The following is a 17,298-nucleotide window of genomic DNA, read 5'->3' on the forward strand; positions in this document are numbered from 1 at the left end:
ACGATGAAGGTTGGCCAATTAAAATTTTGCCAAGTCTCAAGTATAAAATAAACGGCTTTATATGCATGGAAACTATAATAAATGCAAGAAATGCCAAGGCGTGCATATAACATATTATGTGATGCATACTTTTTATGAATTGCCAAGGTTAAAACGGTTAAATGGGAAATTTTTATTATTCAATAAGCTAACAAGCATATGCTGTCCTCTCCGTGTAGTCATTCTGATTCTGCATGGTCGCCGGAGAAAACCATAAGGTGTCGCTTCCAAGTTTTTGCAACAAATGTAGGCTTTTGACGGCCCAATCTTAATGATGAAAGTTGACAAATGTTATTTTTTTTTTCTATCCGGGCCAGCGGAGTGATCACCGAAAAAAAGCGTGTTGTGTTACTTCTATGACTTTGCACCAGATTTTTTTTCTATAATTTCCACTAGGAAATTTCTCTAGAAGATTTACTGGAAATTTTTTCAGGAAACCTGTCTAGAATTTCTACTGTGTTTTTCTTTCTAAGAATTCCACTACGAATTCCCGCAGCACTTCCGCCAGGAGTTCCTGTAGGAGTTCCACAGGGAATCCTTCTCGAAGTTTCATCCAAAATTCCTTTTGGAGTTCCACCAAAAATCCCTCAAGGGATTTACACCTGAAATTCCTCTAGAAGTTCCATCAGAGATTCCTCTAGGATTTCCACAGGGATATTTTCTAAGAGTAGTAATTCCATAGGGATATTTTCTAAGATTTTCAATGCAAATGCCTCTAGAAGCTCCACCGAAACTTCTTGAGTGTAATTCATCGAGACATTTGTCAAGAAGCTCCACCAATTACTTCTCTAATAGTTTCTCCGAGAACTTCTCTAGAAGTCCCGACTGAAATTCCCGCAGGAGCTTCACGCTTCACCAGAAATTCCTGCAAGTGTACCATCTAGAACTCCACCGGAAATTGTTCTAGAAGCTTCATCGAGAAATGCCTTAGGAGTAGCAACGCGAATTCTCTCAGGAGTTCTACTGGGAATTCCCTAGGAATGCCAAAGGAAAATTCTCAAGAAGCTTCGTCTGGAATTCTTGCAGCAGTTCAAGCAGGCATAAGTTCCAATTTTAGTAATGCATAATATAATGATCTGTAGATTTCTTGAAAATCAACGAATTGTGAACATTTATTTCGAATAGATCAGCAGAACGCAGTCCCGCGATGTTCACGGAAATAACATACATACATACATACTAGGAAATAAGCATGATTATAATTGAAATCTAACGCATGATTACCCTTTTGCACTTACCTTACCAAATAACAAGTAATTTTAGATATTCATACTAATAGAATAATTACCTACTAATCCTGAAAATCATCATTAACATCGCCCCCATGAAATGCCAGTGTTATCTAATCGATATTTTTCTTCTCTCCCCCTTTTCATCTCGCTGCACGTTATCGTGTGCCCGACATGGATACGATATGCCTTGCCAATTACAAACGGTACAACGAAAACACATAACCGCCCCAACTTTTCTCGCCACATGTGGTTGGATGGGCATGGCTGTGCCACATTTGCCCTGGTCATCCAATAATCACCATCAGATGCGAACCAGTCGTCCTCTTCGCAGGATGGTGGTGGAGGAGGAGGAGGAATCAACAGCGGTGGTGGGGGAGGAGGAGGAGGCGCAGCAAAACTTCAATCGCACCAGGATATGCTCTCCCTGGGTCATATAAATAGCGGTGACAGTCTGCTGGGAAGCGGCAGAGGTAATCGCAATGACCACAATGTCGTGTCACCGTCCGTAATGGCCAAGTTTCTCGAAGACGAGCTGAAATCGAGTGAGGCGTTGCTAAATTCTCCGGTTAAACATTGCGAAACTTGTGTCTGTCCGAGGAACGCTAATCTTACAAGTGGGTCACTGATCCTAGCCGATTTGCTCGGCGATGGGCAGAAGTACTACAGTGTCGGAACGCAAACCATTATCAAGGGAGAAACCAATAATTCGCTGTGTTTAAGGTGTAACAATAATCTAAATTCGCCGTCCCACAACAATAGTCCATATATCATGAAACTGATCAAATCGAGTGATAGTGTCATATCGGAGACGAAGAGCAGTGTTTCGGATTTCCTGACGACGCCGGATAAATCCTCGCCCAACAATGGAACGGACCAGGGAGCGCTGCCTCCGTCGAAGAAGGATGACCTGATGGTGAATCCCATTCTGGGTCATCACCGGATTACGGAAAGAACTAGCAACTATAATAGCACATCACCGAATTCCGATCCACCGATACAGTCAGGACTAGCGATAACAAAAAGCAGTAGCTACTCAAGTGGAAACGGAACCAAACTTTCGCATCTTAACCAGACTAAGAAGACCCAGGATATGCTGAAACCAAAGGTCCAGGCAACGGTAACCGCAGGAAGCAAATATACTGGAGAATCTCCATCGTACATAATCAAGGATACGGATCAAATGAGCGGAAGTCACGCACTGCAGACACCGAACTCCGGCGTTGGAGGAGGCTTTGGAAGCGCGAGTAGCCAACAGAACAAGGTGCCCGGAGGAAGTGTAGGCAGTGGTTTGTACCACGCAGTGGGAAGCACGAACAGTTTGTGGAGCAGGACGAGTAGCGGAGATCCCATGCGGGATGGAGCGAAGATATTCGAAAGCTTCAATAGGAATCTTATCAAAACTATTAAGGTGAGTTGAAGATGGAATCTATGAGGTTTGACATGACGGTATGTAGCAATTTAAAACACAATTTATCATTATTATTATTATAGAGTTTTGGCACTTATCAGCAAAAATTGCTGGAAACTTTCACCTACCCCGGCAATCGGAATGCCAAAGGGGATTAGGCTCTGTGGATCTCATTAGCGGGTTTGCTTATGCTTATCCTAATTAGTCTGCTTCGGATGTCAGTTGTGATGATTCAGAAACCGCCTAACTATACTACAGGTTTCAAGAATCACCGCTTCCAGGATTCTGTTCAGGTCCTTCTTCAATTCCAGCTCGTCTAGTGACCTTAGGAGAGATTTAGGGACAACTACGGTTGCCGAGAGGACAACCGGAACTATACGGACGTATTCCAGGTGCCACATCTGCTTTAACTCCCCCGCTAGGTCGTGGTACTTGGTTATCTTGCCGAAGAACGTTGATTGAACACTACTGTGGTCTAACGGTACAGCGATGTCGATGAGGGTTATCCGCTTCATCCTTTTATCGTAAACCACAATGTCGGGCCGGTTGGCACGAATGAGGACGTCCGTAATGATCTCGCGATCCCAGTACAGCTTTATGCAACTTTTTTCCAGAACCGGGTCCGGCTGGTACTTGTGGTAGGGTACACATCTGTCGACCAAATTGTGCTTTAAATCAAGCTGTTGGTGCACAATCTTGGCAACTTCGTTGTGACGATCGAAGTAGGCAGATCCAGCTATAACTGAACAGCCTGCAACGACATGCTCGATCGTATCCCCTACTGAATTTCACTTCCTATAGCGGCTCTCTACGCCTTCGTGCAATATGTACCGCCGATAGTTCTTCGTCGTATTTACCTTGTCCTGGATGGCTACAATGCAACCTTCTGTTTCCGAGAATACCACCCCAAAGTTGTAGGTCAACAAATCTCCGCTGTGCATGGCCTTAGCGGACTAATGGTATCGCCTTAAAATATCTTCCTCCTGATGCTGAGAGATCTGGACACAGTTGTTCCGCCGGTAATTTGTAGGGACGTGCTCCACATCCCCATCCCATGTTGCATCAGCCTGATGACATTCCCGTCTACCTTGTACAACTGCAGTACTTTACTTTAAGAAGATACGAGTGCGGTACTGAGTCGCACGCCTTCTTGTAGTCGATGTACGCCTTGCTCAGGTTCTCTCTGCTTTTCGGTGGCTTGACCCACAAAAACTGCATCTATGATAACCTGACCTTTGCCGCCCTGCATGCTCTTGTGACACCTTTTTTGTTCCTCGGTCATCACGTTGTTGGCATCGCAGTGGGCTTGTATCCTTCTCGCTATTTCCGACGAAATCACTTTGTACAGGCTGGAAAGGCATGTTATTGTGCTGTACTTTGCTGGATCAGCTGTTTTGTGTTTTTAAACCTTCAGCGCGCGCGCGCTGTTGTAAAAAGTACAACGCTACTAAAAAACATCGCTTTTTGTATACAGCTCGAGCGCGGTGCAGTCTCGGTTGTTTGATGGCGCGCGTCCTGGAAGGTTAAGTGAAATCGGCACCTGGTACAACCCTGGTATACCGGGTAGTCTCACGTATATCCTGGGCGGTTACTACAACCGCGGTCATGTCTGCAACTCCATTACACTGTCACTCTTCTTCTGCTAATCACATCCCATCGTCGTGGTGCTGGACAGGGTTCTACCATAGATTAGCTCAGAACTGTGTGACGTCAATGTCCGGAAGGCCCTGTCCATAATCAGGCTTGTCGTTTCGGATGCAGTTGTAAAACTCCCTTTCGTTAATGTTGAACATCCGGTTATGTTCTTTCCGCTTCGAACATTCTCCACAACGCCGTAATCGTTTCACAAGAGCACACAACCGCTGTACATGGGTGTCGAGAATCTCCGAAATGTTGACTTCTGTGAGATCTCGGAGTTCTGCGGGCTTCACAATTTCAGCAACATAACGAACTATCCTCGATGATTGATTCCCTGCTTGTGTTAATCGACTAATCTTTGTCCGCAATGTAGCGATCCGGTTCTTCAAGCGTCGCATCCACGCGGGTTTTTGTGGGGTGGGGCGTGTGCGACCTTCACCGTCTCCTTGCGGGCGCGTCCGTAATCCCAGCCCCTTGACAGCAGCCACCGCAACTGAATATATCGTAAATTGCAGATCCTCGAGGTTCTGTACGGCCTCCGTGTTCTGTGGCAAAATATCCTGGCTTAGAAATCTTACTGAACTTGTTAACCGATAGGAATTCTGCAGCGACATGGGGTCTGTCTCATGGAACTGCGTGACTGCTATAGCCATGTGGAGCGCTAGTTCACGGTAAAACCGCTTAGCACTAAAATGTGTTACAGTTACACATTTTCAAAAACAGCTCGTACACTCGTCTAGATGCGAATTGTCGATATTTTTTGTTCTCCAAGGTCACTAGTAAACCTAGCTAGATTGCTGTACAACATTTTTTGCGAATTTAACGATTTTGCGGACACAGGAGCTGATTTTGTGAATGTGCAAGGGTTACACATTTTTGTTGTAGTCTGGAAATTATGCACTTTAGTGCTGAGCAACGCACTATGGGCCAGAAATCAAAATTTCGCGACAAAATTCGAAAAAGTTGTTTTTCTAAGATCAATCAATTTCCACATTTGTATGATTGTTTGGGCTATGTTTGATTATATACCGACTAATTTTTTCGATTTGTAACAAAAGTGTATTGTTTTTTGTATGGAGAAACTTCTTATAAGCGAAAATTCTCGATTTTAACCAATATAAACAAAAATATGATTTGTGGTGAAAAATGTACCCAAAAAATATAACGCATACATTTCCTAACAGTAAATTCAGTATATTTTGCATATTTGATGCAAAAATGGCGATGCTTTTAAGATTAAAAAATAAATTTTACAATATTTACTCAAATTTTACGGTTTATTTGCCAATGTGTTCAAAAAGTAGGAGTATTCGACCGTATTCGACATGCAACCGGTCTAGGATGCTAGTTTAGACTCTTCTTTTTCGAATGCTACCGGAATTTTTTGCGGGAATTTGCGGGAAAGCAAGTTAGAGTGATATTGGTGCTTGCTTTAATTTTACAGTATTTCACGCTGTGCTTCAATAATCATCCACTCTTGACATTACGACGCAATGACTTTATGGTTTGCGAAACAATATACATAGCAACAAATAACTTTCATTCTGGAAGGGTTTGTTTCAGATATAAATGTAATTATAAGCATTTGAATCAATACCACAGACACTTACTCAATGTGCAAAGTTTCGGTATATCAATCCGTGTGATTAATTAGAATTTTAAATTAACTCAACGTACATACATATATATACAGATGAATACATTGTTAGTGTGTGAAATAAGGAACGAATCCACAGCTCAAGTGAGATTTTTACTCACGACCCTTATATGTTAAACTAGTGCTTTACCGACTTAGCTACCGAGCCAATCAATGACACGGCATTTTAAATATTATAAGCAAAATCGAATCTTTCCCCTTAATTGCAAATATATCCATCCCACTTGTACATATGTACGAAGAGCGAATACAATTTGTTTATTGTTAAAATACTGGCTCTGAGTTATTTCCCAAGCAACACACTTGGACATTAATAAGTTCCTGTAATTTGTTTGCAACTATATTGAAGGTTATGCCATTTGAACCAATCGTCTTATTAACGACTAAATTGCAACCTAAAAAGCGCAAGAGGTGGAGCCAATATAAAACATCCATTCGTGATATAAACGGTTTCAATACGCAATCGAATTATAACCAAGATACAACTTATAGTCGACTTAAAATATGGTAACTGATTCGACAACTAGTCAGCTAGTCACCACATTCGTTACTGCCAATTATTATGCATCAACAGTTTCGTTCATGTGATTTATAAATTATTGTGTGCATAAATATACCGCAAATTAAGCTGACCGAGAACGTCAATTTGTGTGCCGTTCCAGATTTATTGGTAAGTTACGCATTTATGGCGAGTTAATTTTTACCACAAATGCCTAAATTTTCACTCGCAAAATGATATGTAGACTGAGGCGCGTTGAGAATTAGCTCCGTATTCAAAATTTAGGCATTTGTGGTAAAAATTAACTCGCCATATTGCTTTGGCGGAGTGCATTGCGGCAGCTTATTTAATGGGCCCATAAAATGCTGAAAATTAATTTTAGAATTTAGAAAGATACTATTTGCTGAATCATGTCTATGGGAATACGTATTGACAAAGTACAACAATGCTGCACGTGTTACACGGAACCGCCAAACTATAAAAAATTTGATGCTTTTGACGCAATCCTATAGTTCGGCCCAATAAGTCAACATTTGAGTGAATCGATTAAACTCACGCAAGGTAAATTGCCTTTACCTCCAACTAAAAATATACTCAAGAGTATGTAAATTCAACCCAAGACCCCCTTCATTCAACCCAAATTTGGGTAAATCTACATTTACCCAAAATTGGCTTATTGGCCTCAAGGACCGCCGTTGGATAGACGCATCTCTGTTTATTTACGACAACATCTGTGGGGGAGAGAGGAAAAACAAACTAACTTTGGGTAACTATTCAATTTGATATACTCATTTTAGGATAAAATCGACCCAATATAAGGTAGTTTGAATTTTCCGTGCAGGACATAAATAATCAAAAAAGCAGACACTTGGACGTGTACTTCCCATTTACGTCGACAAGAGGCTGTCCATTTATTATGTACCTACAGAAAGTTTCACGTTTTTTGGTAAAAAATGTAAACCCATTGTAATTTTTTTCGTGGAAATTCCTAATATTTTTGTACGTTACGTTAGATTTCTCAAAATCCCATATATTCAAATCTTCCCAGTGGTAAGTACAGTACTGCGAAAATGAGGCAGATTTTTTTCATTGGGTCAATATTATACTTCCAATCAGATTTTTTTTTCTATTTCACCACTTTAATTTTATGAAATTTGGAATATGCCGATAAATTTATGAAGAAAAGGTTACATTTTATTTGTACATGATTTCGTTATTTTTGAAACATTTGGTTTTTTTAATGTGCATTTTATATTTTTCGTGATCACAAAAACATTTTGCCGCACATTTTGGAAATTCTATCTCTCCTGTCAAAATTGTTCGTTATGTTCTAAATAAGTTCCAGGTCAACATGTTTATAACAATCAGAATCAATGTTTTGGTTGATTTGGTTTGTAAACGGTTGTAACTAAGATTCGTTGAAACAATCAGATTATACTTCAGTTACAAATTGGTTTCGCAAGTTTCAACTAATGATGACGTTTGTTTTCATTTTGCTAGTTGTTATAAAACTGTTACACCTTAGTTTGACCGTAACAACAGGATTTTAATAGGTTTTAATTTGGTTTGTTTCATGAAAACTCAGTTGTAACATGTTTGCAACGATGATCATTTCCATTTTAGTTGCAGGTGCTACTTGGGTTGGCCGAGTGTCATTTGGATGAGCGCCGCTTGGCTGAAGAAGAAACGATCGTGGCACTGTTCTCCACGTCAGTGTAACTCAAAATAAAGAAGGACGTAAAATCTCTGATAAAATATTGACAGTTTCAACGCCAACTAATCCCTGAATTGTAAAACTAGAAAGAATACTGAATGATTGTAGGAAGGAAGAAGGAAAAATTAATGATGAACATATTGGCAGCTAGAATGTGGATACACAGAAATAAAAATTAAAAAAAACTATAATGGGAAATGGGTTCTCTGAATTATTTTGAACATAATTCGGCCAAATGCCGGACATCTGAAACACCTGAGCAGCAAATTTTTCACCATAAACTAATCCATTTATATCTAAATTGAGCTGATTAAAAATCATAATTGACCACACCAATTGATGTACCGAAACTTTGCACTTTGAGTAAGTGTGTTGTATTGATTTAAACGCCTACAATCACAGTCTTACCTGAAACGAATCCTTACAGAATAATAGTAGTTTGTTGCTATGTGTATTGTTTCGCAAGCCATAAAGAGATTGAGTCGTAATGGCAAAAGTCTATCTTAGTGTGGATGGTTATTGAAGCACAGCGTAAAACATTGTAAAATTAACGCATGCTCTAAAATCATTCTATCTTAGTTTCCCACAAATTCCCGCAAAAAAGTCCGGCAGCTTCCGATAAAGAAGAGTCTCAACTAGCTTCCTTGGTTGCATGTCGAATACCACTACTTTTTGAACAAATTGGCAAATATACCGTAATATTTGAGTAAATATTGTAATATTTTAATTTAAACTGAAAGACATCGCAATTTCTGCATCAAAAAATGCAAAATCTCGCGTTAAGTATCACACGGGCGTATCTACAATGATCGATTTTTCTTCATCGATTTTCTCGTTGGATCATTCCATGAAATATGACCAATATGATCTCTCGGTACGTTTCGGTGAAGGACAGCTAGAAATAGCATCTAAAACAATGCATAGAACCGAAAATGAATTACAGGCCAAGTTATTAACCAAAGAAAAAATCGATCATTGTAGATACGCCCGTATGATGCCAAGCGCGAGAAATGTACTAAATTTGTTGTTAGGAAATGTAGGTGTTATATTTGTTGGGCACATTTTTCACCACAAATTACATTTTTCTTAATATTGGTTAAAATAGAGAATTTTCGCTTATAAGAAGTTTCTCCATACAAAAAACGAAACAATTTTGTTACAAATCGAAAACATCAGTCGGTATGCAATCAAGCATAGCCCAAACAGCCATACATATATAAAAAATTGATTGATCTAAAGAAAAAAGCAACTTTTTCGAATTTTGTCGCGAAATTTTTATTTCTGGCCCATAGTGCAACGTTAGCGTATTTATCTTGTAGTTGCTGTCGTTGTATATCCGCCGTTTGGTGCTAGAGCAGTGGGTGCAGTCAAATCACGACTCTCACTTGCGTTTGATGCATCCAGCCCAATAGAACTCCTTCTCGACGTATCGCTCGATCTTGTCCTCTCCTCTCCCCAAATTCCCTCTGCGCTTCTAGCTTGATGCACTCCACTTCTGCAGCATAGTATTATGAGACACAATTGCTCGCTGCCGTGTGTACAGCTTGTTCAAGTCAAGCTGGTTCGCAAAGTGAGGGAATCTCTCGTTGAACATTTCCAGATTCCCTGATCTGCCTGATATGTCCGTCTCCATTCTCGTTCAGACAAAATAGCAGCGAATCACACATTGATCTCCCTCGTTAACATGGTACACAGCCGTCGGCCGCCTGCTTACGTGAGTGACTGCCCAGACAACCAGTAATCGTATAAGATGTTGCATAAGATGATAACGTAGAGGCCATATGCGTGCATGCCTCCATTTAGGCGCATGTAAAATGCAAGCATATCGTCTCCACTTTAACATCCTATTCAACATCTTATACGATCACTGGTTGGCTGGGCGACGTTGATCAGCCACAGCAACATTGGCAGGTGCAGCATGGCCTCGGTGATTGCTATTGCTGGCGTTACTGCTCTGCGTTCGTGCTGTGCCCGTTGACTGGAAGGCCGCTCTTGCACCACATCTTCTTCTAACCGCTAACTGCTCTCTCTGTCCTCCGTTCCAGGACCAGCTCCAGTAAGGGCTCCCTCCTCGGGCGATCGCATTCTTCGGCCTTTACTTTTGTTTCAGAAGGCGCTCCTTAACCCCACTTTATCTGGACCTCCCTATTCAGGTGTCTGTTGAGCATGGCTAAGAACAAGAAAAAAAGAACGTCATGTACGTCGAATTTGAAAGTGTGATCCGGGATTTAGGATTAGGACTAAAACACACCCTGCGTACTATTCTTGCCAAATAATAAAACTCAAACGAATAAGGTCGAATCACTAACTTCCGCTTTTATTTTAGGCTGAAAATCCAAAGATGTCCGGTCCTCGGATCTGCTCTCTCCGGATCCAGAACGGATCAAGTAACATTCTGCTGGACAGTCTGCAGGACGACGTATCTGACGATCTCCTAGAAAGCAAATCATCAGTGGGACCTGTGATCTACACGAGAAGAGCCAAATTTCTGGACGAGGAACTTTTACTGGACGATGATCCATCGATCGGATTGAACGGTGCCATAAAAACGACAAGCCTTCCAACTGCAAGCGCAAGTGTAAATACTAGTAGCAACGGTAGCAAACAAACATCGCTGGTAGTGAATGGATCTGGTAGTGGTGTTCTTAGCAGTGGTAACACCTCTAGTGGTAACCAAGGTACGGACAAATCCCGCCAAGATAGCTCACCGAAGGACGTGTGTAATATGAGCACAACTACGTCACCTAATTCTTCCGATCGATTGTGCACAATCGGAGAAGAGGCCAACAATCTGCTGCTGAACACAAAGATAACGACAACCGGTGTTCCGAACAAACCGAGACTTGACATCAACGTGAATAAGCTTGAAGGTTTGGATTTAAACTCTAAGAAGTCCTGCACCCAGTCAAGCTCAATATCCAGTGAGATAGATATTCAGGAAAGTGTCATGCTCAGGAGGCAGCAGTTGTCTCGGGTTGCGGAATGGGTGCAGAACAACTCGAAGATCGGCAATACGGAAAACATGAGCAACACCGAGTCAGATAGCGAAAACTTAGCTATTGCTTCAGCCGCTTCGCTCACTTTAGTCGATAATATCAATAATAATGCATCTAGTAATGGAATCTCAACGCTTGATCCTAAGGGAAATTGTAATGAAACTAAGCCGGTAGCTAGTGATATCAAAATAAGCCGTAGTAGTAGTAACAGTGCCATGGCGCAACAAATACTTAGCGATAATCTTCTTAGCAATAGTAATACCCTCAACAATAACCACATAATCAGCGGCAACAACAATAATATAACTCCCGATTCGTTTGCTCAAGCCAACAGCACTAACCCAGTTCACCTTCGAGGATATACTCACGCTAATCTTAAGGCAGCCATCATGTCCAACGCCGCCCAGCTGAACTACAATAATAAATTTCACGGAACGTATCACGGTAACGTAAGCAATAGAGCTATGTACGGCAGCGGTGGTTTCCCTCGGGGTAGCAAAGCGTCTTTGCAGGAATATTCACGTCAAGTGGATGACACCAAAGTACTATTGGAGCAACCGACGCGGCAGAACTTGGAGTGCGACTTGGATGACAGCAATAGTGTCGATATCGCCCAGATGGAGTACAACGTGAAGCAGTTCCTGTTGAAGCAAAACGAATGGTCATCGTTGTCCCGACGCATGTCGTCTTCAACGACGTCCGGAACGGTAGAACCGACGGTCCAACACCAACGGCACCATCAGCAACCGGTGGTGGAGGAACCGCTGCAAAGAACTGTTTCCGTTAATTCGAGAAATCACGACGGTGGTGGAATGAAGGGAAGCTTTCCGGGGACGGCAGTTCAACAAACGACTCAATTCCACATGAACAAATATCCCATCAATCCCCATAGGACGGAGACCAATCTGTAAGCTGTTGGAGCTGGAGAACTAAATGACGGTTAGGGCATAAAAGGAAGGGTACTGTTGAGTTTAGAAAAATTCAAGCAGATGTGACTTATTCCAAGGATTTTTTTTTTCAGAAACTTATCAGTTTTTGAGGCCTACAACCATTTGATTAAAAGTAAAACAAGCATCTATATCAGCTCTTAAAAATAAGTTACTGGCAATTTCTTAAGGATTTTACTGTTAATGGTAAGCGATATTTGGAGGTTATGGCTTTTATATCGGGAGGAATAACTCGAAGGCAGATTTCTAAGTTCACATCACGTGATATTCATGATTCATGTTGTAGCTGCTAATTGCAGTCTTTCGAGTAGGTATCACAAGAATTTCCAGACGTAACTTAAAAAACGGTATACAGAGCATGTATGAGAACCCTTCCAGCGGGTTTATCCTATTAACCGAACGAGTTTAGCCACTACAGTAGCGTGCGTCTGGGACATGCTGCGTAGGCTCGCGTTACGAGCAAACGAAGCTAAGTTAGTGGATAATATACATAGAGTGCATAGATTCATTGAAAAAAAAATCAAATAAATGTGACCAACCGTCGAATGAAAACTTAAGAATTCGTTCTTGAGTCATTTTTCTCACGACTGGAAACCATAAACTCCCATTTGTCTCACTTAACAATGCTACGTAGTTCGACATTATTTTTCGTGGATGCTTACTACCAAGCTTACTAAAATACATAATGATTTTTTTGAATCAAGATGAATATGAATATGACTTTTTGAAATTCAATAGTACTCTCCCTTTCAATGCAAGGTAGTCAAACTGAAATGGAGCCCATTTGTTTTATCATTTACTCGCATTGAACTTACTTTCAAATACTTCATCCCAGTGTTTAACCCAGAAACGCATAGCTAGTCAAAATAACCTAACCGAAATTGAACTTGCACTTATATGAAAAACATCCACTTCCCTCAAACCATATGAAAAACGTAAACCTACTTACAGTTCAGGAAAAAAAATAATACAAGCTTACACGAACAAATCGTCCAGTAACGTGAAACAAAGGGGTGTTGTTTCTAAATTCATGTTCAGTTCCAACAATGTAACAATACGAGCACAAAATAGAAAATGGCTCAGTACCGCTACACGGCTTGCATGACCTGGCTGACGCCCCAAGAGATCAAGCATTTAAATAAGTCGAAGGTGGTGTAGAATGTAACAAAAGTTCTTGAGTTCTACTGAAATCCGTAACTATTATGAAGCTAGTCTAAGACCATCCGGTAAATATCAACCTGACCTAAACCAAATCGGATCGGAACCCGTTGTTGTAAATGTAATCAAACCAAAGCGTGCACCGCAGCAGCTACTTTACATCTACATAGGTGCATTCAGTAGTGGGAGTGAAACAGCAGTTCGCATAAAATGCCTTTCTTTTAATGAATAACTGGAAGTATAGCATGTAAAACACTAGAGGAATAAGTAAGGAAAATGTTAGTAGTGCATATATACTTACAAATAAAAAATGGAAATAAATCATCCAATGTGCTACCAACAAAACGGAAAGATCAACCTTCTATCTAAATGAAGACTAGTTCGTAAGTTCAGGCATTTCCTATGGAATGTCTTAATTGCTTTGCCGGAAGCATCTTAAACAAAATGAGCGCCAAACGTTACTAAGACAGACTTGACACCGTTGGCTTCGCCAAGACCACAACACAAAGTTACGCTCGTAGTAAAAAAAAAAAAAAGAATATGTACCTATATGCTTGCAATGCTGCAATCTATCCTATCGTGCGGTACTTGTTACTGTCACCCATTTCAACCAATCGTAGAATAAACTATCATCATCGTAACTATTCCTAGTTTTGAAATCATTATACTTCCACTGACTGGTGTGCACTGCTAAAACTACATCTATCTATGTATTGATATCGATAAGTGTCAGGCATACTAATGAAATCCTTATAGAGATCATTGTTAAGCTTTTTTCGCTGTTATTAAGTTTACTACTGTGATTTGTTACTGCTATATAATAGGTTTGCGGCATTGACTATGCAGTGTCCATACATGCAAACGGTTGATTCTATATTCCATTTAACGAACTTTACTTAGAATGCAATGCCTCGAATCAATGATTAAATTCATCATTATCCACATCAGACGCCACTTTTCAGAACCTACATTGTGCAGAGCGTTACAAACCATGTATGCTTCTTTCGCCAAAAACTCTTAATCGCTGCGAAATTGGATGCCAAGTAAGTATTAGGTAAGTATTTATGTTAGGCCTGTTTTACCTTGCTCTATCCTGTATTTTCTTAATTTTGCTGTAATTCTGAAAACCAGTAGTGTCATCGAGGTTACTCAAAGTTATTCTCAGAGCAACCAGCTCTTGCGATAAAAAATAAACGAAATGTATTTTCTATCAGTATGAGCGCCCATTAATTACTCCACAAAATTCCCTGGAAATAAGTCTACGGGATTTTAACCTTCCTTCTGCATTAAGAAAATGTTACACATTTAGCATTAAGGGGTCGAAAATGGCTAATAACTTTGACACGCTCCCAAAAATCCATTTTTTATCCGATTTCCATACTCTTAGGCTCAAATAAAAGATATGAGTTCCAAGAATCAGACCGTGACTAATTCGTGATCATTTCGGGACATGGGCCCCTGTAAACGGTTCCGGAAGGGGCCCACAGGGACATATACAGATAGAACCTGAAAGGCAGAGCGATATAAATTAGGGCATGAGCACTTTGACCATATCCGGATAATCCGGAACCGGTTCCGGTGAGACCCAGAGAGGCTGGGGAGGCTGTTTTGAGCTCACTTTTCTTCAGTATCGAGGAAATTTTTATCACATTCCGAAACTAGTCATGTGACGGCTCTATCTTTTTCATACAAATTACAGTAACAATCCGGAAAAACACCATTGATAAAATGGCCCAAAAGCGGCCACTGGAACGTGACATGAAGAAACATGTTTTGAGACAATTCCGAGCATGCCATTTCTTTAGGAATTCCTCCAAGGACACCTCCAGAAATTCCCCCAGGAAAATTCCTTCGGTATACCACTAACAAATCCTCCAGAGATATACCCGGAATTCCTCCGGAAATTCTTGTCGGAATTTCTCTGAGGATTCCGCCGATAACTCCTCTAGGGATTCCTCCAGTAATTTCTCTAAAGCTTTCCTTCAGGTCTTCCTCAAGGAATTCCTTCAGGATTTTCTCTAAAGTTTCCTCCAGGGATTCCTCCAGAAATCCCTCCAAGAATTCCTTCGAAGATTCCTCCAGAAATTTCTCTGGGGATTCTTCAAAGAATTGCTCCAGAAATTCCTCCAGAGATTCTTTCAGAAATCCTAAAGATTTCCTACAGTAATTCCTCAAAGAATTACCCCAGGAAATTCTCCAGAATTCCTCTAGATATTCCTGCCAAGATTGCTCTAAGATATCATGTGGATGTAATTTTCCGGGTATTCCTCCAAACATTTCTAAGCGAAGCCTCCAGGAATTCATGCAGAAATCCCTCTCATTTCCCCAGAGATTCTCCCATGAACTTCTCTATGGAGTCTTCCAGGAATTACATTACGAGTTCTTCCAAGGGTTCCTCTACGAGTTCCTTCAGGGAATCCTCAAAGAATTCTCCAAAATCCTCAAGAAATACCTTCTAGAGTTTCACCAGGGGTTCATCCAAGAATGCTTCTAGGGATTCTTCCAGGAACTCCTTGAGGGACTAACCCAGAAATACTTCCAGACATTCTTCCAGAAATTCCTCCAGAGATTCTTTCATTAATACCCTATGAGATTCCTGCAGAAATTGCTCCAAGAATTCCTCTAAAGTTTTATTCAGGTATTCATGCCGAAATTCCTCTTGAAATTCCTCTTGGAGTTACGGAATCCCTTCAGAGATTTATTTCAGGAGTGCCTTTAGGGATTCCTCCAGGTATTCATCAAGGCATTCCTTCCAAAATTCCTCCTGAGATATTCCAGGAGTTCCCCAAGAATTCCTCTAAAAAAAACCTGCAGGAATTCTTTTAGGGATTTCTCCAGGAATTCTACCAGAGATTCTTTAAAAAAATAATCGTCCAAGGATTGCTACAGATATTCCTCCCAAGATTCTTCCAGAAATTCCATCAGGGATTTCTTGAGGAATTCCTCCACGAATTCCTCTATTAATGCCTCTGAGGGTTCTCTAATATATTTTGTTACGACATGACAATCAAATTAATTCGCCGATTGGCCAAAAATGATCCTAATGCAAAAGGAAGGTTAAAAAAACTATCAAAGATTCATACTCAGAAGACTTTTTGCAAGGATTATTTCGGATATTTCATCAGCTTTTTCTCCGAAATTTCTCGAAATTGTATTTTAGAATATCTTGCAAGGACTGCTACAGAAATTCATCCGTGAATTTCTTCAGAAACCTTCTAGTTATTCCTTCAAAAATTCTTTGAGAGATTTACTGCTTCCAATATTCCGTACGAGTATTCTTTCAAAAAATCATCCTCGGATATCTTAATAAATGTTTTCAGCAGTTCCTTCAAAATATCTAAAGTTGCAAATTCCTCCAAAAATTTTTCCACGGATTTCTCTAGAAAATCTTCCACAGACTCCTTTAGGAATTCTTGCATGGATTTTTCCAGTAGGTTACCTTCAGAAATTCCCATGAGAATTTCTCCAGGAATTTATCCAGGATTTTTTTTTATGTACATTCCCATGAGTGCCTTTCGAAACTCCGCCAGCGATTACTTCAGAAATACTTTCAAAGATTCTTTCGTAAATTCATCCAATGGTTTCTTCGAAAAATCTTCCAGCGAATCATTCAGAAATTCGTTCAGAAATTTTCTTCAGGAAGTCCACCTAAGATTTGATCAGGAATTACTCTAAGAATTCCATTGAAAATGCCCTCTATAATATGTCTAGGAACTTCCACAGGGATTTATCTTGCGGGAATTCCTCCAGGAGTTCATACAGAAATTCCTGCCGGATTTCCTCCTGATATTTCTCCATGTATTTCCGGCATTTCCTTCAAAACTAACTCTAAGAGTTTCCTGCGAATATTTGAACAATTTATTAATATATGTTTCCAAAGAATTTCTTCAGAAATATCTCGTGTTTTTTTTTCAAACAATCATTACAGAACGTTATCTAGGTGATATTTTATGTATTCCTATAGAAATTTCTTCAGAAATATACTCACAAACTGCTTCAGGATTACTTTT

The 17,298-nt window shown here is 40.4% G+C and overlaps 1 protein-coding gene across 1 annotated transcript; it reads left to right on the forward strand.

Moving 5' to 3' along the window:
• The first annotated feature begins 946 nt into the window (after positions 1–946).
• Positions 947–13,633, forward strand: LOC109426344 (probable serine/threonine-protein kinase DDB_G0282963). Its single transcript, XM_019701806.3, has 2 exons — positions 947–2,679; positions 10,514–13,633. Exons 1-2 carry the CDS (start codon positions 1,687–1,689, stop codon positions 12,092–12,094), a joined length of 2,574 nt encoding a protein of 857 aa, XP_019557351.3. The 5' UTR covers positions 947–1,686; the 3' UTR covers positions 12,095–13,633.
• The last annotated feature ends 3,665 nt before the right edge of the window (positions 13,634–17,298 follow it).

Source organism: Aedes albopictus, chromosome 2, assembly GCF_035046485.1.
Source record: "Aedes albopictus strain Foshan chromosome 2, AalbF5, whole genome shotgun sequence".
Classification (NCBI taxonomy): Eukaryota; Metazoa; Arthropoda; class Insecta; order Diptera; family Culicidae; genus Aedes; species Aedes albopictus.